The sequence below is a fragment of the Somniosus microcephalus genome, chromosome 11 (assembly GCF_052327205.1).
Source record: "Somniosus microcephalus isolate GS21.2 chromosome 11, FLI_Smic_1.0, whole genome shotgun sequence".
Classification (NCBI taxonomy): domain Eukaryota; kingdom Metazoa; phylum Chordata; class Chondrichthyes; order Squaliformes; family Somniosidae; genus Somniosus; species Somniosus microcephalus.
In genome coordinates, this window is record NC_140997.1 from 164,623,423 (window position 1) to 164,645,451 (window position 22,029).

The 22,029-nt window shown below is 43.2% G+C and overlaps 1 protein-coding gene across 1 annotated transcript; it reads right to left on the bottom strand.

The window, feature by feature from the left end:
* Positions 1-3,519: 3,519 nt before the first annotated feature.
* Positions 3,520-7,017, bottom strand: LOC147110972 (vasopressin V2 receptor-like). Its single transcript, XM_086001396.1, is given in 4 exon segments — positions 3,520-4,339; positions 4,341-4,530; positions 4,906-5,843; positions 6,020-7,017. Coding segments are annotated over 4 exon segments (1,176 nt in total). The 5' UTR covers positions 6,034-7,017; the 3' UTR covers positions 3,520-4,305.
* Between the last annotated feature and the right edge of the window lie 15,012 nt (positions 7,018-22,029).

Consider the following 22,029-nt stretch of genomic DNA (forward strand, 5'->3'; position numbering starts at 1 on the left):
CCAATCTCTCCTCATACGTCATTCCTGCCATCCCAGGTATCAGCCTGGTGAATCTTCGCTGCACTCTCTTCATGGCAAGAACATCCTTCCTCAGATAAGGCAACCAAAACTGCACACAATACTCAAGGTGCGGTCTCACCAAGGCCCTGTACAGCTGCAACAAGACATCCTTGCTCCTGTACTCGAATCCTCTCGCTATGAAGGCCAACATACCACTTGCCTTCTGAACTGCCTGCTGCACCTGCATGCTTACCTTCAGCGACTGGTGCACAAGGACACCCAGCTCTCGCTGCACTTCCCCTTTTCCCAATCTATTGCCATTCAGATAATAATCTGTCTTCCTGTTTTTGCCACGGAAGTGGATAACCTCGCATTTATCCACATTATACTGCATCTGTCATGCATTTGCCCAATCACCCAACCTGTCCATATCATACTGGAATTTCTCTGCATTCTCCTCAAAGCACACATGCCCACACAGCTTTGTGTCGTCTGCAAACTTGGAGATATTACATCTAGTTCCCTCATCTAGATCATTAATATATATTGTGAATAGCTGGGGTCCGAGCACCGATCCCTGCGGTACCCCACTAGTCATTGCTTGCCACTTGGAAAAAGACCTGTTTATTCCAACTCTTTGCTTCCTGTCTGCCAACCAGTTCTCTATCCAAGTCAGTACCTTACCCCCAATCCCATGTGCTTTAACTTTACACACTAATCTCTTATGCAGGACCTTATCGAAAGCCTTCGGAAAATCCAAATACACCACATCCACTGGTTCTCCCTTATCTATTCTACCAGTTACATCCTCAAAAAATTCCAGTAGATTAGTCAAGCATGATTTACCTTTTGTAAATCCATATTGACTTTATCCGAACCTGTCACTGTTTTCCAAGTGCTCTGCTATTACATCTTTTATAATGGACTCTCGCATTTTCCCCACCACTGATGTCAGGCTTACCGGTCTATAATTCCCCATTTTCTCTCTGCCACCTTTTTTAAATAGTGGGGTTACATTAGCTATCCTCCAATCCATGGGAACTGTTCCAGAGTCTATAGAATTTTGGAAGATGACCAGCAATGCATCTACTATTTCGTGGGCCACTTCCTTAAGTACCCTAGGATGTAGATTATCAGGCCCTGGGGATTTATCGGCCTTCAATCCCATCAATTTCCCTAACACCATTTCACTACAAATACTGATTTCATTCAATTCCTCCCTCTTATTAGACCCTATGTTCCCTGACATCTCTGCGAGGTTATTTGTGTCCTCCTTCGTGAAGACAGAACCAAAGTATGTATTTAATTGGTCTGCCATTTCTTTGTTCCCCATTATAAATTCCCCTGATTCTGACTGCAAGGGGCCTACGCTTGACTTCACCAATCTTTTTCTCTTCACATATCTATAGAAGCTTTTACAGTCAGTTTTTATGTTCCCTGCAAGCTTACTCTCATATTCTATTTTCCCCTTTTTAATGAATCCCTTTGTCCTCCTTTGCTGAATCCTAAACTGCTCCCAATCCTCAGGTTTGCTGCTTTTTCTGGCCAATTTATACATCCTCTCCTTGGATCTTATGCTATCCCTAATTTCCCTTGTTAGCCATGGTTGAGTCACCTTTTTTGTTTTATTTTTATGCCAAACAGGGATGAAAAAATTCTTTAGTTCATCCATGCGATCTTTAAATGTTTGCCATTGCCTATCCGCCGTCAACCCTTTAAGTAACATTCCGCAATCCATCCTAGCCAACTTGTGCCTCATACCATCGTAGTTTCATTTATTTAAATTCAGGACCCTAGTCTCTGAGTCAACTACTTCACTCTCCATCTTAATGAAGAATTCTATCATATTATGATCGCTCCTCCTCAAGGGGCCTCGCACAAGATTGCTAATGAATCCTTTCTCATTACATAATACCCAGTCTAAGATGGCCTGATCTCTAGTTGGTTCCTCAACATATTGGTCCAGGAAACCATCCCGTATACACTCTAGGAATTCCTCCTCCACAGTATTGTTACTAATTTGGTTAGCCCAATCTATATATAGATTAAAGTCACCCATGATAACTGCTGTGCCCTTATTGCACGCATCTCTAATTTCCTGTTGAATGCCATCCCCAACCTCAGCATTACTGTTTGGGGGTCTGTATACAACTCCCACTAACGTTTTCTGCCCCTTGGTATTTCTCAGCTCTGCCCATACAGATTCCATATCATCAGAGCTAATATCCTTCCTTACTATTGTGTTAATCTCCTCTTTAACCAGCAATGCCACCCCACCTCCTTTTCCTTTTTTCCTGTCCTTCCTGAATATTGAATACCCCTGGATGTTGAATTCCCAGCCTTGGTCACCCTGGAGCCATGTCTCCGTACTCCCAGTTATATCATATCCGTTTACATCTATTTGCGCAGCTAATTCATCCACCTTATTATATATGCTCCTCGCATTAAGACACAAAGGGGGGGAAATTCAGTTGTTTGCGCCTCCCGTTAGCGCCCTAAGAGGGCGCTAATGGGGTGCAAAGCAACTAGCGCCCGGGCGCGGCGATGTTTGCGCCACTCGTGAAATTAACTAGACATTTTGTGGCGGCGCTAAACACTACTGCCACGATCTCCTGCGCCAGCAGATTGTGACGTCAGTCGAGTGCACAACACCTCCTTAGCGCCCCGGACCGTTTATTGTGTGGCGCCCCCTTCCTTACCGCCTGCCGCTAGCAACAACAGGTTGAGGGGAGCGTTATGCTGTCAGAAAGGGACTAGGGGAGCGCTATTTAAAGACGACTGCTTCCTGCCTTTTTTTGTCGGTAACATTTTTGCACCACGCATTCTGAGAGAGAGAGAGAGAGGGACTTCTGGAGAGATTCAACGCTGTGTGAAGGAGTTTTGAGTACTGAGCAGCACTTTGCAGGTTTATTTTGATTTGCCATTCCTTGCTTCGCCAGCGCTTTGGGGTAGCGCCTCGCTCCTCGGCCTTTGTGCCTTAAGACAGGTGTGAAGCGCCTGATTTAGCGCTCCAATCACCTCCAGGGACGATAAAAGCGAAGTTTGCTGTCGGAGGCGATAATTAGTGCCAGGCGCTAAACTTTACACACGGCCGATAATGGTGCCCCAAATGGGGCGATACTGAATTTTTCCCCCAAAGCCTTCAGGCTTGATTTTTTACCACTCTTAGTCCTTTTAGAATTATTATTTACTGTAGCCCTGTTTGATTTACACCCTTGATTTCTCTGCCTTCCACTTTTGCTTTTCTCCTTCCTGTCTTTTGTTTCTATCCTTGCTTCCCTTTCCTCTGTCTCCCTGCACATGTTCCCAACTCCCTGCCATTTTAGTTTAAACCCTCCCCAACAGCACTAGCAAACACTCCCCCAGGACATCGGTCCCGGTCCCGCCCAGGTGCAAACTGTCCAGTTTGTACTGGTCCCACCTCCCCCAGAAATGAAGAAGGAGCAGAGTGGGAGAGAGGATAGATTCCCAAGGGACCTCTGAATTAATGGGAAAAGATAAGCCATTAGCTACCTCAGAAACAGTCACTGAAGTTTATTTTTGTTAATGCAAACAAAAGATTTAAAAATTTACATTTCACTATCTGACATAGACAACAGTTTAAAAGCCATTTGTTGCTGAGTTCAAATTCCTGTAATGTGCTAACATAACACTGAAGAAGAAATGAAATAAAGTAAATCCAGAAGAACAGCACGGCAAATATTAATATTTCTGTGTATTTCTACCAAATGAATTATTTATATAATAAAAGACAAATTTAACTAATTTTGAATGGTTAAATTAGTTCAAAACAATTTAGGATGATTGAAAGGAAAGGTCATTTTCCTGCCAATGGATTCATGGCCTTTCTACTACCCAGGCTCATACATGGCCACTTGAATGAGGTGCCAGAGAGCTGCCAGTGCTTGTGGAGCTAAAGCCCACCATGGTCTTCAGGAAAAGAGGTAATGAAATTGGAAAAAGAAGTACGGTAAAGAAATACTACTCTGACCGGCAAAACGTGAAAATAAACTTTGTGGTTAGTTTAATGCACTTAAAGTTTATGCTCTTTAATGGGCTAAAGATGAAAGGAGGAAATAGTCAAAATCATTCTCTATGTCTCGAAGTCTTGAGTTCCCTTTGTTGTAAAGATTTCACGACAATGAAATTTGATCAAGCAGCTTCAGACTTTCTTTGCTTTCAAAGAAAATTTGTGTTTGTACTGACTACAAAATAATTTAACTGAATATTATATATTCTACAAATGTATCCCGTTGACTTAGCTGAGGTACACGATATGCATAAATGGAGGGCTGTAACTGCTCGTTAATGTAAAACTGTAATCATCCTAGATTCAGTGAGTCTTTTGGTTTGTGTAGATGGTGCTGAGGAGATTGGGCTCCACTTGCAGAGAGTTTCGTCTGGCTGGCTGCTTCCCGCACAATGATGGCATTCGCATCTTGGGCACTTTACCACCGAAAAACAGGTAAATGAAAGGATTGACGCAGCTATTAAGGCTGGCTAAGAGCATTAAGACGGAAAATACCGCATCTGGGAAGAAAGGAAGCCAAACGTTACCATATATTGGGAAATCAAGTATGAAGCACGAACATTAGAACAACTTGCATTTATCTAGTGCCTTTAATGTAATAGCTATCTCAAAGTGCTTCATTCAGCAGTTGAACAATTGGGGGATCTGAAATGACATAACATTCCTATGTGCTCTGTAAGTTAGAAACAATAAGAGGTTGGTCTATATTTAAAATAATGTTATCTAAAATATGTAAAACAATTTATTATAATATGCACACATTGTATTACAACGCCTTCAATAAAGAGTGTTTAAGGACTGGGGAAGTGGTTTGAAAAAATCTGCAGTTATAAAGAATAAGAAACGATCAGTGCCATTGAATGAAAGTATCTTACTTTTTCTTGGTGCGTTGACGTCCCACACCGACCAGAGTTGCACCGTGAAGAATGGGGCCCAGCAGGTGATGTACACCAGCACTATCACCACCGTCATCCTGACCGTCTTTATCCGAGCCTTGGACACCGCGGTCACACTGCTGGCTCTCCAGGCTCTGCTGCCCTCTGGGTCCCGGAGCGCCTTGGTGTCGAGGTTGGTCTGGATCGCTCTGCAAATCCACACCTGGCACACGACCACAGTCAAGGTGGGGAGGAGAAAGACCGCCAGCGTGATCCAGGTCACGTAAGCCTTCAGTCCCCAGGGTTCGGTAAAGCGAGCCCAGCATTCGAAGACGCCGGGTTGGATTTCGGCTTTGGAGAAGATGAAGATCTGAGGGACGCTGCCAAGCAAGGAGATGGTCCAGGCGATGCACACGGGGACATTCCAGCGCGCCCTCCTGGTCCTCCTCCTCCTCTGGAAGGTGACCATGGGGTTGCAGATAGCTTGGTAGCGATCGATGGTCATCGCCACTATCATGTAAGGGGAGGCGAACATGCCAACGATCTGCAGGTACTTGACGAGCCGACAGATCGCGTCCGGGCCGAGGAATCTGTCGGTGATGTCCCAGAAGAGCTGGGGAAATACTTGGAATAAGGCCACTACCAGGTCTGCCAGGCACAGGTGGGTAACAAAGACATCCATCCGTGAGACCTGCTTGCACCTTTTCCAAAGCAAGAGGAGGAGAGTGGAGTTTGTAACTAGGGCCAGGGTGAAGATCACACTTAAAACAACGATTTGAACTTTGGCAAGGGGATGGTCCTTGCCATCACTCCAGATCTTCTCGCCCATGCTGGCGTTGGAAACTTTCGATTGAAAAATGCCGCACAACAGCTCTAGAGATTCGCTGCTGTAAATACTCCGAGTCGTGTTGTGGCAGTGGGCTGTCATGCTGTTTAAGCTGCAGGTTAAAAGTTTAAGTTTGTGTAAGTGGACTGTTCAGTGTGCTCGTCTGTAATCTTACTGCTCTCGACTCAATGTTCTATAAAATAAAAACACTCGGAGCATCACAATCTGACAAAATGCTGTTGACATTTGAAAACACAAAAATATGCAAAAGAATCATGCTTTTTTTACCTTAATTGAAACATTAAACAGCTGTCCTGGCTTTTGCGAAGCAGAAAAGTTTTAGTTGTGTGCTGAATCCTTTATTGTTGCTTTCAAACGGTCCTGGTAAACGGTGAGAGCTTGCCTCTGTCTAACTTCTGTCCTCAAATAGAACAGAGCCTGCAGCTGCTCAGGTTGTATTTATAACCAGTGCAGACAATGTGATTGACGGGTGTTTCTCAGTCCAGTATACCAGTAAACAGCATTCCGTTAGATGGTGAGGAATCTCCTGGCGAGGTGAAGCTTCGGCTCTGCAAAAAACTCCAGGCAAAGGAAGAAATATATCCGGTAGTTTTTCGGGTGGAGGGAAAAAGCAACAAAAAGACCCCCGCCCCGGTTGAACTTAAAAGCAACAACCGCTTGTCTAAGTAGACAACTCACCAATTACACGGTCATACTTCAGTCGCTGCACCGGCCTCTTTTCGTTTACTATACTGCAGATTAAATTGAATTGACATAATTGGGGCTGTATTTCTAAAATTCAAAATCGCCACCTAGAGAAATGAATGCTTTATGTTCAAAACACTGGTCAACACATCATCTATCGTTTCTATTTCTGCCTCACTTCATTAAAACATTCAAAACCCATCCCCTGATGTATCTGGTACAACTTGTACAGTTCTTGGTGTGAACACACACGGGTAAAGACATTGCACATTGATTCTGAATGGGTGATAAATTGGGTAAACACAAACTTATGATATTTGGCATGCATGGATTACATTCTGTAATTCATATTTGCGACAGCAGTATATTTCCATATAAAGAAAGTTGCCAAGTTTCCATCTCTTAAAATACAAAGGACTTCAATGAATGGTCATCCAAGTACTTTGTGGTAATACTGCACTCATAGGCTGCCGACTCAAATACCTGCTATGGGAAATTCACTGATTTTTAAAAAGGCGCAGTGTCGGTAAGGGCTGAACTGATTTACCATTGCTCACTTGGGGGCTTTCAAGATTCTGTCAGTCAAGTCTGGAAAGTGGGGAAGATTAACGTGCCCTCCACCTTTTACCATTAATATTTAACGGGAGCAATAGCACAGTCGTTATGTTATTGGACTAGTAATTCAGAAGCCTGAACTTAATGATCCAGCTCCAATCCCACCACAGCAGTTAGGGAATTTAAAACCAGTTAATTACTAAATCTGGAATAATATCAGTAATGGTGACCATGTAACTACTGGATTGTCATTAAAAAAACATTTAGTTCACAATGTCCTTCAGGGAAGGAAATCTGCTGTCCAATGTAGTTAACTCTTAACTGCCTCAGCAAGCCATCCAGTTGTATCAAACCTGCTACAACATGGATTGCAGCAGTTCAAGAAGGCAGCTCAAGGGCAATCAGGGATAGGCAATAAATGCTGGCCTTGCCAGCAACACCCACATCTGTGAATGAATAATACAAAAAATTAACAAGGTGCACTGAAATTTACTTATCTGGACATGAATATGCTTTGGGATCCCCCAGAAATGTATCTTTGAAGCAGCACTTCCAGGTGTGTCTCAATTTTGTGCACCCATAGCTGATCTGATCATGTCTATGACACCAATCTTCGGATTTTCTATTGGCTGGCTGAAATCTAGTCTTTGCTGCTGATTTTTTAGCAAATAGGAATGGGAGCCGGAGAAAACAGGCAAGTGTAACGTTTGAAGCTTAAATTGAAAGAAAAATGAAAAATATGGTAGATAAAGGTGGAAGACAGGTCAAATAGATGTGATTTTTTTCATTTAAAATTGACAAGGGTTTTTGTAGTTTAGGTTTAATGTCACAGTATCAAAAATACTTCAACACATGATTCCCTTTATGGCTGTAACATTAGCTTTTGTTTCAGTGTCCTGGGGGGCAATTTTCCCAACAGAGATGGGTTGGAGGTGGATTTCGGTTTGGGTGGGTTCCAAACCCGCCTCCACTGAGAGGTGGGAAAAATTTGCAATTTTCCCCTAATTGGCCAGTTGATTTCAGAGGTGTGGGTTCCCCTGGGCCAATTAGTGTTTTGGGACTGAAACTCGCCTCTGCTGACGTCACTTATCCAGCTTCATTTAAGGGCTGCTTGCTGCCTTGGCTCATTCCACTGGTTTTTGATCAATGGTGCACCACCTCCAAGCTATTATCTCCAGATTACTACCAGTGCCACGTGCTAGTGAGTTCAGAAATAGGAAGATAGAGTAGATGAATGCGTGGCTGGAGAGATGGTGTAGGAGGGAGGGCTTTTGATTCCTGAGGAATTGGAACTGTTTCTGGGGGAGGTGGGACCTCTACAAGCCAGACGGGTTGCACCTCAAATGGAATGGGACCAATATCCTCGTGGAAGGGATGGAAACCTAAGTATAGAGTCAATAGGGAGGGAAGAAAAACTGGAATTGGAAAACAAAAATGTAGAAAGTAAATTGGAAGGACAGATGAATCAAGGGCTAGATAGTAGTCAACAAGGAGGTTTGCCTGTACTAAATGGTATATACTTCAATGCAAGGAGTATAGCGAACAAGGCAGATGAGCTGAGGGCACAGGTAGATACTTGGGACTATGATATTATAGCTATTACAGAGACGTGGCTGAAAGAGGGGCAGGTATGGCAGCTCCACATTCCTGGTTACGGGATTTTCAGAAGAGATAGAGAGGGAGGTAAAAAGAGAGGGGAGGTGTTGGAGGTATTGATTAAAGAAACTATTACAGCTGTGAGGAGGGATGATATGTTGGAGGGATTATCAAATGAGGCAATATGGGTCCAATTGAAAAACAAAACAGGGGCGATCACACTGCTGGGAGTGTACTACAGACCCCCAAACAGTGAGAGGGAGATAGAAGAACAAATATGTAGACAAATTTCTGAGAAGTGCAAAAACTATAGGGCAGTAATAGTAGGGGATTTCAACTACCCCAATATTAACTGGGATAAAATTAGTGTGAGGGGTATAGAAGGTGCGGAATTCCTAAAATGCATCCAGGAGAATTTTTTAGCCAGTATGTAGCAAGCCCAACAAGGGAGGGGGCGGTTCTGGACTTAGTTTTAGGGAATGAAGCTGGGTAGGTAGAAGGCGTATCAGTGGGGGAGCATTTTGGAGCTAGTGACCATATTTCTGTTAGATTTAAGGTAGTTATGGAAAAGGACAAGGATAGTCCAGGAATAAAAATTCTAAATTGGGGAAAAGCAAATTTTGCTAAGCTCAGAGGAGATTTAGCCATAGTGGACTGGAAACAGCTACTTGAAGGTAAATCAGTGACAGAGCAGTGGGAGGCATTCAAGGAGGAGATCCGGAGGGTTCAGACCAAACATGTGCCCTTAAAGAAAAAAGGTGGGACTAACAAATCTAGAGCCCCCTGGATGTCTAGAGACTTACAGGGTAGGATAAAGAAAAAAAGGGAGGCATATGACAGATACCGAGGGCTAAATACTCCAGAATCTTTAGAGAAGTACAGAAAGTGCAGGGGTGCAATTAAAAATGATATTAGGAAAGCAAAGAGAGAGCATGAAAAATTCTTGGCAAGTAAAATCAAGGAAAACCCAAAGATGTTTTATAAATACAATAAGAGTAAAAAATAACTAAAGAAAGGGTAGGGCCTATTAGAGATCATGAGGGTAGTGTGTGTGGAGGTGGGAGACGTCGTAAGGGTTCTTAATGAATACTTTGTGTTTGTTTTCACAAAGGAGAGGGGCGAAGCAGTCATTGCTATCGGGGGGGAGGAGTGTGAAATATTAGATGAAATTAACATAGTAAGAGAGGAAGTATTAAGGGGGTTAGCAGCTTTAAAAGTGGATAAATCCCCAGGCCCGGATGAAATGTATCCCAGGCTGTTAAGTGAAGCAAAACAGGAAATAGCAGAAGCCCTGACCATCATTTTTAAATCCTCTCTGGCTTCAGGTGTGGTGCTGGAGGACTGCTAATGTAGTACCCTTGTTTAAAAAGGGAGAAAAGGATAGACCGAGTAATTACAGGCCAGTCAACCTAACCTCGGTGGTGGGAAAAAGTACGGATTTGTTAAGGGAAGGTCGTGTCTGACAAACTTGATTAAATTTTTTGAGGAGGTAACAAGGAGGGTAGATGAGGGTAGTGCATTTGATGTCGTGTATATGGACTTTAGCAAGGCTTTTGATAAGGTTCCACATGGCAGACTGGTCAAGAAGTTAAAAGCCCATGGGATCCAGGGCAAAGTGTCAAGTTGGATTCAAAACTGGCTTGGAGACAGGAAGCAGAGGGTAATGGTTGATGGGTGTATTTGTGACTGGAAGGCTATTTCCAGTGGGGTTCCGCAGGGCTCAGTACTAGGTCTTTTGCTTTTTGTGGTATATATCAATGATCTTGACTTGAATATAAGGGGTATGATTAAGAAGTTTGCAGATGATACTAAAATCAGCTGTGTGGTTGATACTGAAGAAGGAAGCTGTAGACTGCAGGAAGATATCAATAAATTGATCAGGTGGGCAGAACAGTGGCAAATGGAATTCAATCTGGAGAAGTGTGAGGTAATGCTTTTGGGGAGGGCTAACAAGGAAAAGGAATGCACATTAAATGGTAGGACACTGAGTAGTGTAGAGGAACAAATGGACCTTGGAGTGCATGTCCACAGATCCCTGAAGGTAGCAGGCCAAGTAGATAAGGTGGTTAAGAAGGCATACGGAATGCTTGCCTTTATTAGCTGTGGCATAGAATACAAGAGCAGGGGGGTTATGCTTCAACTGTATAAAATACTAGTTAGGCCTCAGCTAGAGTACTGCATGCAGTTCTGGTCACCACATTACAGGAAAGATGTGATTGCACTAGAGAGGGTACAGAGGAGATTTACAAGGATGTTGCCGGGAGTAGAGAATCTTAGCTATGAGGAAAGATTGGATAGGCTGGGTCTGTTTATAAAATTATGAGGGGCATTGAAAGTGGATAGAAAGGACCTATTTCCCTTAGCAGAGGGATCAAAAACCAGGGGGCACAGATTTAAAGTAATTGGGGGAAGGTTTAGAGGGGATTTGAGGGGAAATTTCTTCACCCAGAGAGTTGTGGGGGTCTGGAACTCACTGCCAGAAAGGGTGGTAGAGGCAGGAACCCTAACCACATTTAAAAAGTACTTGGATGTGCACTTAGGATGCTCTAACCTGCAGGGCTACGGACCAAGAGCTGGGAAGTGGGATTAGGCTGGATAGCTCTTTGTTGGCCAGCGCGGACATGTTGGGCCAAAATGACCTCCTTCCATGCTGTAACTTTCTATGATTCGATGATTCTATGAAGAATGGCCAGCTCCAAGGCAAGGGCCTCCCCGAGGTTCTCGGATGAGGCGCTGGGTATGCTGGTTGAGGGGGCGAGAGCTAGCAGGGAGGTGCTCTTCCCCCCATCTGGGAGGAAAAGGCCTCCCAAAGAAACCAAGGCTATGTGGGTCCAGCTGGCAAGGGATATAACCTTCAGATCTGTGTGCAGATTGGGTGATTGTTTCTGTTTATTGATGAAATGCCATTCCTGTGGCAAACTGTTGGCATGATGGCATCTGTTATTTCGGCTTTGGCAGCTCCACATTGCGGGCTCCGCGACACTTGCGTGGTCAGGTTGGTAGTCAGAGTGAAAGGAGGCCAGAGAGTCATGTCCATTGTCTGTCATGTGTTAAGAAGGAGCCAAGCACATGTGCCACAATGGGCAACCTATGCAAATCTAGCCAGGATGAGTGCATTCCTTGCATGACGTGCTTCCATGCGCTGGCGCCTTCTGCCCTGCACAGCATCAGGTGGGTGAGCAGGAGGTTGGGGCTCCTGCTGCTGTTGCTGCTGAGTTGCCTGGTTCTGCTGCTGCCATGGCTGCTCCTCATCTGATTCTGAGGTCCATGGTGGAAGGAAATAAATGGTTCCCATGCTGCTGGCAGATACCTCCGTTGGGGAAGCGCTCAGTCCAAGTGGGGAGAGGGTCTTCCAAGGAGGTCCCACAGTTGAGAGATAGAAGCTGCAGCACCTCTGACTTCGGTAGGCCTGCTAAAAGTGCTGAAAGACCTTTGGAACAAAAGTTCTGCCACCTGCAGCTGCTCCCTGATGAAAATTCCATTTTAACGGTGGAGCTGCAGCTGTGAGGAGGCCACCCATTTGTCAACCCGCCAAGATTAGCTGGCGTGGTTTAGGAGGGTCGTGCAACACGCTGAAAATGTGGTAAAATAATGAAGGCCTGTCAAAATAGGATTATAGAGGCCCTTAACTACTACTTAAGGGTCTCAACTACCTCTACCGACTGATGGAGGTGGGACCAAATCACACCCATCAAACCCGCCTCCGGCAAAATTGCGCGGAGGCAGGTTGGAGGTGGGTTCCGAGCCCGCCCTCAGTTTTTGCCATTTTGCCAACTGTCCCGCCTCCAAACCTGCCTCCTCGGGCTGGGAAAATCGCCCCCATGGTGTGTGAGTTGAGATTTTTAGAAACTAACCAACTTGGGAAGACTGCTATTTTCCTGGATCTGCCAACAGCCTAAAGTTGTTTTTATATTGATATTTGGATTCTGGTTGACTAGCACCCATGAGCTGGCCCCCCCTATCCTTTTGCCAGACCCAGAGACCTAGGGCTGGATTTTCATTGGGCCGTGGAGTCGGGATTGGAGGCGTGTGGGGGTTTAAAATCCTAAAATCGGGGGTCCCGACCCCATCCTGCCCCCAACCCGCCTCCATGCCAGTTTCAAAGGAGGCGGGTACCCGCCCTGCACTGGGACCCACCTCCCTGAGGCGGGAAGGGGATTAGTGCCAATTAACTGCCTGTTAACAGGTAGTTAACAGGCAGTTTTTAGCCTAATCCCTATTTTCATTCGTGAAATGTGGGATTCCCGATGGCTCCAAACTACGCCAAGTTAGCGAGGTGGGCCATCGGGATGAAGGGCTTGGAGGGGTCAAGATGTCCGGTGTTCAGGTGAGTGATGGGTGCATGAGTGCAGAGGTAAGTGTGTTTGGTCTGTGTAAAGTGTTTAAAGAAGTTCTACTAACCTTTACTTATCTTTACAGCCTTCTTTCCTTCAGGTCTCGGGAGTCCCTCATCACACCGGCACAGAAAGCAGAATGCCCGCCAGCTGTCAAAATCTGCAACCTCTGCTTTCTGTTCCAGGGAGATCTCTAAATCATCCTGAGAGGAAGGAATTAACCTGGAGTACAGATCATCAGTGTTTAACAGCTTCAAACAGCTGTGAAACGCTGATATTTCATTTGTCAAAAGGTCTTGACAGATGAAATATCAATCTGTGACGTCGCCTGTTGCAGGGTGGTCCTTAATTGGCCTGCTGAGCCCGCTAGGCAGGCTCAACAAGGTTAATCAAGTCAAAATCGCGTGGGTTGGCTGGAACTCGATGGAGGCGGGACTACAACCCCAAAAGTTGTAGTCCCGCCTCCTACCCGACTCCTCAATGAAAATCCAGCCCCTAGTTTTTAAACAATTAAAACCGGTTGGAAATAATGGTAGGAAAATGATACATCAGAGGCAGTGCACACATTTAACAATAACAACTTACATTTATATAGCTCCTTTAATATAGTAAAATGCCCCAAGGCACTTGAGACAAAAATTGACACTGAGCCAAAGAGATAACTTATAAGGAGCATCTTAAAGGAGGAAAGCAAGGTGGAAAGGTTTAGGGAGAGAATTCCAGAGCTTAGGGCCCAGATGACTGAAGGCACAGTCACCAATGGTGGGATGAAGGAAGTGGGGGACGCATAGAGGTTGGATGAACACAGAGTTCTCGGAGGGCTGTAGGGCTGGAGGAGGTTATAGAGGTAGGGAGTGGTCAGGCCATGGAGGGATGAGAATATTAAAATCGAGGCATTGGTGGACTGGGAGCTAAAAAGGTCTGCGAGCACAAGGATGATGGGTGAATGGGACTTGGTACAGGTTAGCAGTGTTTTGGATGAGCTCAAGTTTATGGAGGGTGGTAGGTGGGATGCCCGCCAGGAAAGCATTGGTATAGTCAATGTTGGAGGTAACAAAAGCATGGATGAGGGTTTCCGCAACAGATGAGCTAAAGCAGGGGCAGAGATGGCGATATTACAGAGGTGGAAGTAAGCCTTCTTTGTGATGGAGAGGATATGAGGTTGGAAACTCAGCTCAGGATCAAATAGGATGCCGATGTTGCAAGCAGTTGGGGTCAGTTTGAGACAGTGTCCAGGGAGGGTGATGGAAGTAATGTGGCATTCATTGCAGAAAAAATAATTTGACCAAACAAAATAAATACAAACAAATAAATAAGATGTTTCTTTCTGTAAAGGACAAATGTTTTAACACTTATTTGCATTTTAGAAAGTTGGATGTTTTAAACTTAACAGTCTAAAAATTCATGGACCTTTTTGAGGGGTGGAATTCTGCTAGGGTGGGACTTTTGGATCCCTGTTTTTGCCAGGCAGTGAGCCCGTTCCAAATCCAGTGAAGGGTCATTTAATTAGTTGGAGCGGGTGTCCTGCAATAGTAGCGGCAGAACAGAGGCCTCCGCGCCACTGAGGCAGCAGAAGTTAGAATGGCATACTGCCGCTCTGAGAGGGGGCACCTAAAGCCTTTATCAGACTGAAAATAAAATGCCAACATTTTTAAAATTCTCAATAGGGAACAGATGGGCAGCAAATCTTGAGGTAATCGATCCCTGAGCTCAAATACTTTTGTGTACTTTATTGTCAAGGCCTTCACAAGACCTAGATTGAAATTCACACCAACTCTCAGCAGCATAGGTCATGTTGGGCCTATTTGGGTGAGCTGGACAGAATTCACAAGGTAGCCTGGGAACTTGCCTCAAACCTGGATGTGGCATTTGATGGAGGCAGGCCGAAGAAGCAGCTGCCCCTCCTGGTCCTCAATTTGTTAGGGTATTTACGTGGAGTGCAAACCTGGCAGATCTGGGTTCCACCTCTGGTGGAATTATGCTGGAGTCGTTCCACCTCCTGCTCCCCACCGTCCCTCACCCGCCCGCCCATTGAAGTTTTTAGCCTAGCATTTCATATACCACAACTCATCACTTGCACTTTATATAGTGGAAATAAATATGGCAGTAAGCCACAGAGAATCTGGTGTAAAGGAAAAGCAGAATGAAGGATTGGCGATAGAGCAGGATATACACAGTCTCACGTGCAAGCTGGAGAATTGCTTGTTTTGGTTAGTTTAATCCAAATTGAAAGTAGCTTTCCAATCAGCAGTTTGTGAGTGAAATTTTCCAGCCCCAGTTTTATTGATGTCACATAATAATTGAAGGATGTCATGTGCTGTGGTTGGTATTTTAAATACATTTTACAATTGCATTGTTTGGATTCTTTCTTTGATTGTTTTCATTCCCTTTTTTGTTGAAATTGTGCATTTTTGTTCAATAAGGATCACTGAGAACCGCACAGCATGTGAATTTTAGTGGTCCATCTATCCAAAATTTTACAGTGAGGTTTTAAATAAAGATTTTTTTTTATGTTGGTGCATTAAAAAAAAAATTCTAATGCTGTATAACAATATTGTTTTGCTATAAAGAAAGTTGAAAATGGGAAATTGTAAATACTTTTTCTCAGCATACCAATGGAATAAAAGTAGAATGTGAAGGCTTATGGACCAGATGTGTGCTACATTCAGTGGCAGTAATTGGAAATAGTCACTAGTTACTGATTGAACCATACACCTTAAAATATTTAAGTAATAAAAAGTGTACATTTTGCTTGTAGTTCAATTTTCAGGTTGCCCACCTGTTGGTCATTTTCACTGACACAGTAGATGTATAGAATCATACAGCACAGTAGGAGGACATTTGGTCCATCATGCCTGTGGCAGCATCTGTTGAAAATAATAAGCTTTGCTAACCCATGTTAATGATCTCAAGCTCCATTGTTTTTGCTTAACAAGCCTTGTGCAACAATGAAGAGTTAAGATTTACTGTCACTCTGATTCATGAGTATTAACAGTTGTCCTGCACCTGAACAGAAACCTTTGCTCTCAATTAATGCTAATGTTCTTGTGTTCGATAATTTTCCTGACAACAATGAAGGGTGAGACAATTATCAGTCATTGAGAACCTGCCAAATTGACACAGCTTATGACCACAATACTCCTCAATTAGTAAGATGGATAGTGGTAAAGTTCAAGCATGAGATGTGTGTTTCAGGCCAATAATGTATCGTATATGGTGTTCAAAGCCCTGCTGTAAGAATAGGGTACGGTTGCATTCTTACATGTTGTGGCTTTTGCATTTTTTGTACCCTTGACGTAGAATTAAAAGACAAGGTGGTAGACAACAATTTAAGCCTTTTTCTCTCTCCAATTCTCTAATTTCATACAATCATAGAATGATACAGCACAGAAGGAGGCCATTCGACCCGTCGTGCCTGTGCCAACTCTTTGTAAGAGCTATTCAATTAGTCACACTTCCCTGCTCTTTCCTCAGAGTCTTGCAAATTTCCCCTTCCAAGTATTTATCCAATTCCCTTTTGAAAATTACTATTGAATCTGCTTCCACCACCAATACAGGCAGTGCATCCAGATCACAACAACTCGCTGCTTATTTTTTTTTCCTCATGTCACCTCTGATTCATTTGCCAATCACCTTAAATCTATGTCCTTTGGTTACCGACCCTTCTGCCACTGGAATAGTTTACCCTTATTTACACTGTCAAAACCCTTCAGGATTTTGAACACCTCTATCAAGTCTTCCATGATGGGCTGAATGTGCTGCATCATCCTATGACTTGATGATTCAATTAGCTTATGTATTAGTTATTATGTCTAATTCATGAATCAATTTCTCCTCCTCTCCTCAAAGCACTGACTCTGTGCTGGGGTGCAGTCCCACAAGCAGGGGTCATCAACTTATTTATAGAGAAGCCTAGTTGGCAGACGATCTGACTGTAGAGAACATCAAAGCCAAGCTTGTTCAGTCCTCACCCAGCATCCATATGCACACTGTCCAGCAGGAGCTGCTGGGATGTGATCAGGAGCAAAACCTTTGTCAGATTTTCACTTCCCTAATCCCAAAGGCATTGAGAACAATTGTCACTGTCCTGGTTAAAATCAGCTAATCCAGCACAGACAAGGGATAACATTTAGGATTTTCCTGGCACATAACTAGAGACTTTACCAGTTAACCTTTTTATGCTTTTTCTATCAATTTATTAAATTTTAACAAAAATAAAATATTAACAAAAATTATTTTCTTAACCCCCCCCACCCCCGATTAATTTTTGTGAGAGTTCATCTGAGTAAATTATAAAGAAAACTCTTTTCCCATTTCTAGTTTAAACCATAATCCTGAAAATTACTGATATTCTTTTTAAGGCATTTCTAAGCACTCGCTTTTAATATTCTATTTGCAAATAATATATTTTTCACCTGTTTGGCATCATTAGAAAACAGATTCAACATTTGAAATTGGATTTTCAGAGTTTCAGTATCGAAGTTCACTGCTTTATAATTTTTCAATAAATAAATGAAAGGTTTCTCACTGAAAGATATGTGGGTAACTTTTGATCATTGTACTGTTTGTGTAACTCTACCAATTCAACTGAGGATATAACAGTAAATGTGTGTTTTCACTAAATTATTGATGGAGGCTTCTTTTTGTAAACCGACTGTCCTATAGTACAATCATTTTACTATATTCAAAGCATCAGCTATATATTTTACATTTTAAATGCTTTAAGTACTGTCAATATTCTAAGGTAAGAGAGAAAAAACTTATAAAATATTTATATAGTACCTTTCACAACCTCAGGACGTTCCAAAGTGCTTTGCAGCCAATTAAGAACTTTAGAAGGACAGAAGTAATCATTGTTGTAATGAAGAGAAATTTGATAGCCAATTTATGCACAGCAAGGTCCCACAAACAACAATCAGATAATGGTCAGATAATATCTTTTTGGTGGTGTTGGTTGAGGGATAAATGCTGGCCAGGATGCTGGGAGAGCTCACTTGCTCATTTTCAAATAGCGCCATGGAATCTTTTACATCCACCTGAGAGGGCAGATTGGGCCTCCATCTGTAGGATTTCGCAATAATTTCAAAATTTCCTACAGCTCCGAAGATTAATTTTGATTAAAGAATCCCTGGGTGATATGCTTTTAAAATTCCAGGGATCAAAATGGCCATCAGACCGCATGGCCAAAGACAAAAGGGACTTGGAAACAGCTTGCTGTGTCTGTGGAAAAAGGTTTAATGGGGCAGTCTATCTGCCAATCAAAGGGGAGTTCCCTCCGGCAACAGACAATCGATGTGTTTACAGAAACTGATACTATGTTTACAAACCACTTAGGCTGCGGTTTCAGCCTGACCACAAGAACAATGGCTTCTGTTTACACTAGCCTCCCAAGCTGTTTATTCAGCAATCACAGAAAGACATGCTTTTTTCAAACCAGGACAGCTCCATTCAAACCCATCATTGATGAATGGAAATACATTCAAAGCCAATCACAGACAATTGAAGAGACATTTAAACTGAGAAAAAGAACAGTTTAAAATGAATGGGTAATTCATCCAAACCCATCATGGACAATGGAGTGTTGCACTGAGCAGAGAGGTGCTTCAGTGGACACTGGCTGTATTTTAAAGGTGCTGTATTTTATTAAAACGGGTGTTGCACCAAGCAGAGAAGTGCTTCAGTGAACACTGAAAGTAGCTGTACTAAAGTGCTGTTTTAAGTAGAAGCCACTAAGCAAAGGTGCTGTAGTGAGCAAGGTGCTTCAGTATTTAAAAGTGCTGTATTTTAAGTAAGACAGTGTTGCACTAGCAGAAAAGTGCTATAGTGAACACTGAGTTCTGTATTTAAAGCTGTATTTTAATAAAGGGGTGTTGCACTGAGCAGAGAAGTGCTCCAGTGGACACTGAGTGGCTGTATTTAAAAGTGCTGTATTTTTACTAAAGGAGTGTTGCACTGAGTAGAGAAGTGCTCCAGTGGACACTCTGTAGCTGTTTTGAAAGTACTGTATTTAAAGGAGTGTTGCACTGAGCAAGGAGCGCTCTAGTGGACACTAAGTGTACTGCGTTAAGCAAAAGCGCTGTACCAGGCATAGGTGTGTTGTATCGTTTATTTTAAATTGTTTCTTTCTTTTTGTTTCAATAAATACTGATCTGTTTTGCACCCAAACCACGAGTCACATTTTTCTGTCTACATCGCTACCGAATAAGTCCGGCGGTCAGAACCAGGAATAGGGGAGCGCTTCAAAACCGCACGGGGGTCCCTGGAGCAGCTCAGAGGCTTCTGACTGGCCAGAGACAAATAACCCCAACCCCGCTAGCGTGTGCTAATTCCTTACAATCTCATCCAAAAGATGGCACCTTCATCAGTGCAGTGGAAGTGAGAGTGCTACCACTGAGTTAAGGCAGATATCTGAAATACTGCATATTATATCATCCATCGATGACTATATAAACTAATGAAACAAGTGTTTAAGCCTGGTGAATTATGTTATCAAATTCTTCTTTCCACTATTTGAATCTAGCTTCAACTTGCTCACACCACCAAGAATGCCTTGATTATAGTGACAAACAGCATTCTGTGTATCTGACTACAGCTCACTATGTTTCTTTGTCTTCTTTGACTGCTACCTGCAACACGGTTGACCACTCACACCCATAGCTGCAAAGTTTCAGTGTGCAGCTTAACCCCCAGACTAGAGAAGCTGGGGTTGTTCTCCTTCGAGCAGAGAAAGCTAAGAGGAGATTTGATAGAGCTGTTTAAAGTCATGAAGGGTTTAGATAGAGTACAGAGAAACTGTTTCCAATGGCTGAAAGGTCGATAAAGAGAGGGCACAGATTTAAGGTGATTGGCAAAAGAACCAGAGGCGACATGAGGAAAAACTTTTTTACGCAACGAGTTGTTAGGATTTTGAAAACACTGCCTGATAGGGTGGTGGATACAGAGTCAATAGTAGCATTCAAAAGGGAATTGGATAACTACTTGAAGGAGAAAAAGTTGCAGGGATATGGAGAAAGAGCGGGGGAGTGGGATGAACTGGATTGCTCTTCGAAAGAGCCGGCGCGGGCTCGATGGGCCGAATGGCCTCCTTCTATGTTGTACTATTCTATGATTCTAAATAGCATTTTGCTTTAATAATTGAGATCAAAGTCTTGATATGTGGGAATAAGGCTGTGCTGTCATACAGCTTTGCACTACAATGGACCAACAATTAGATTCCTCATCGGTGTGATTCTGCCAATCAGCACTTCAACAGAGTGGATCAGGTCAACCTTTCCTTGGTCTTTCTAAGGTTGACTATTGTATACAGAAAGCAAAGTTTTATGTGAAAAAAGTGAAAGGAAATGAGAAGCTTTTATTAGTGGTTATGGTAAAGGTATTCATAATAGTTAAAATAACAATGTGTAATTCAATGTCACAAGATGGGTTCAGATAAAAAAAAACCCTACAAGTCCATATGAATCATCCATCCTCAATGCCAACCCTACCATCTTCCTCTTACAGCATCTAGCTATATCCTGAATTAATTCAGTGTCCTGACCTGATTACCCTTCCTGCATTGGACTCATTTAAGAATCGGTTACAACAGACACCATAGCCTCAATTTTCAATTCTGTTATGCTCCGTAAGTGATATTAGTTGGGATGTAGCAAAGCGGAAATGTGGATGGAGATCTGCTATGTGCAAGCTTTGCCCATAATGTACATCAAGTGCACTTCCAGGGGGCATTTTGAGTGACGCAAGAAACATTCACCAGAAAGAGGCAGGAGCTCCATTTCAATATGGACTGGACGATGGCATATAGACATCATTGCTATTCCCTGGCATTTACGCCAGATGTGCACTCACTCATCCATATGCCCATGTCAAGACTTCCGAAGTAACTGTTCAATACAGAAGTAAAATATTAAAGGGCTGAACAAAGTCAAAATATCAGTTTTTAAGGATACTTTGGAAGTGGTTTTGTACCTTCTTTTGCCCTGAATTTATACTCACTGAGGCACTGCCATATTTTTTATTAAGCTTCCTTATGGGAATCCTGTTTTAATATTTTCAGAAGAACGATAAACAATGGGGGGATGTCAGGCAGGTGATATTGTGCCACAGGACTGTGCCCACTTGCCATTACCTTCCTATCTGCAGAGGAGCATTCACCTGAATTTATTCTAGGAAGTCTACATAGATTGCAATTCACCAGTGGCAATGGTAGGGCTGTGCCATATGCTGCAGTCTGATCTACCAGCAATCTCCACTATGGGCATGGCACTGCCAGTGGCTGTGAAAATCACTTCAGTACTCGCCTTTTATGCTGCAGGCTTGTTGCAGGCATGCTGCACTGCTATCCTATGGGGATAGTGCCCTGGACTGCCAAAGATGGCAACTCTTCTGACATCCGTATCATGCAGCATAATGTCCACTTCACCAGGGGGTCAGATCACAGGCTGCTTCATCATGGTCCCAGTCTCTATCAATCCTGCCTTTCCTTTCACCTGGCTCTTCTTTCCCTATTCAGCCTTGCCAAAGAGTTGAAATGTCTTTCAAAAAGCTGCATGAATTTGTGCCCCCGAAACAGCCACGTCCCTTTTAAGTGGCCTTGTGGTAAAACCACCAATGAACTCCTGTACAAATGAATAACTGTCTTTAAAGCAATGTTACAGCATCTATGTCCGTTTGCTGAGTGTAAACAAGCTTTCTGTAAAAACCCTGAAACAACGCGATGACGTCATCACGTTGGTCACGTGGTGCCCCGAGTGGCAGGAAATGTGATGACGTCATGACGTCAGAGGTGGGAGGTTCTGGGTTCAGGCCTCGTGGAACAAGCTACTGTTTAGACCTGTTTGCTGTTGCTCCTGCATGTTTTTGTTTTGTTCACCAGTTTAATTAAATTCGGTTAATTTACTGAACTGACTCGACCTCAGTGATTTAGATAGGAATCCATTGATTCCTACAGCCTCATCCCTTTGAATTTCAACTACCCCACAATATTCCAGTCCATTAGACCAGCTCCCTGCACAAGGCCAAAGGAGTACTAAAAGTTGTGAATAATTATGGATATCAACTAACTGGAAAATTGCACACAGTTAGCACATTACCACTGCTGGCTTGTTTTAC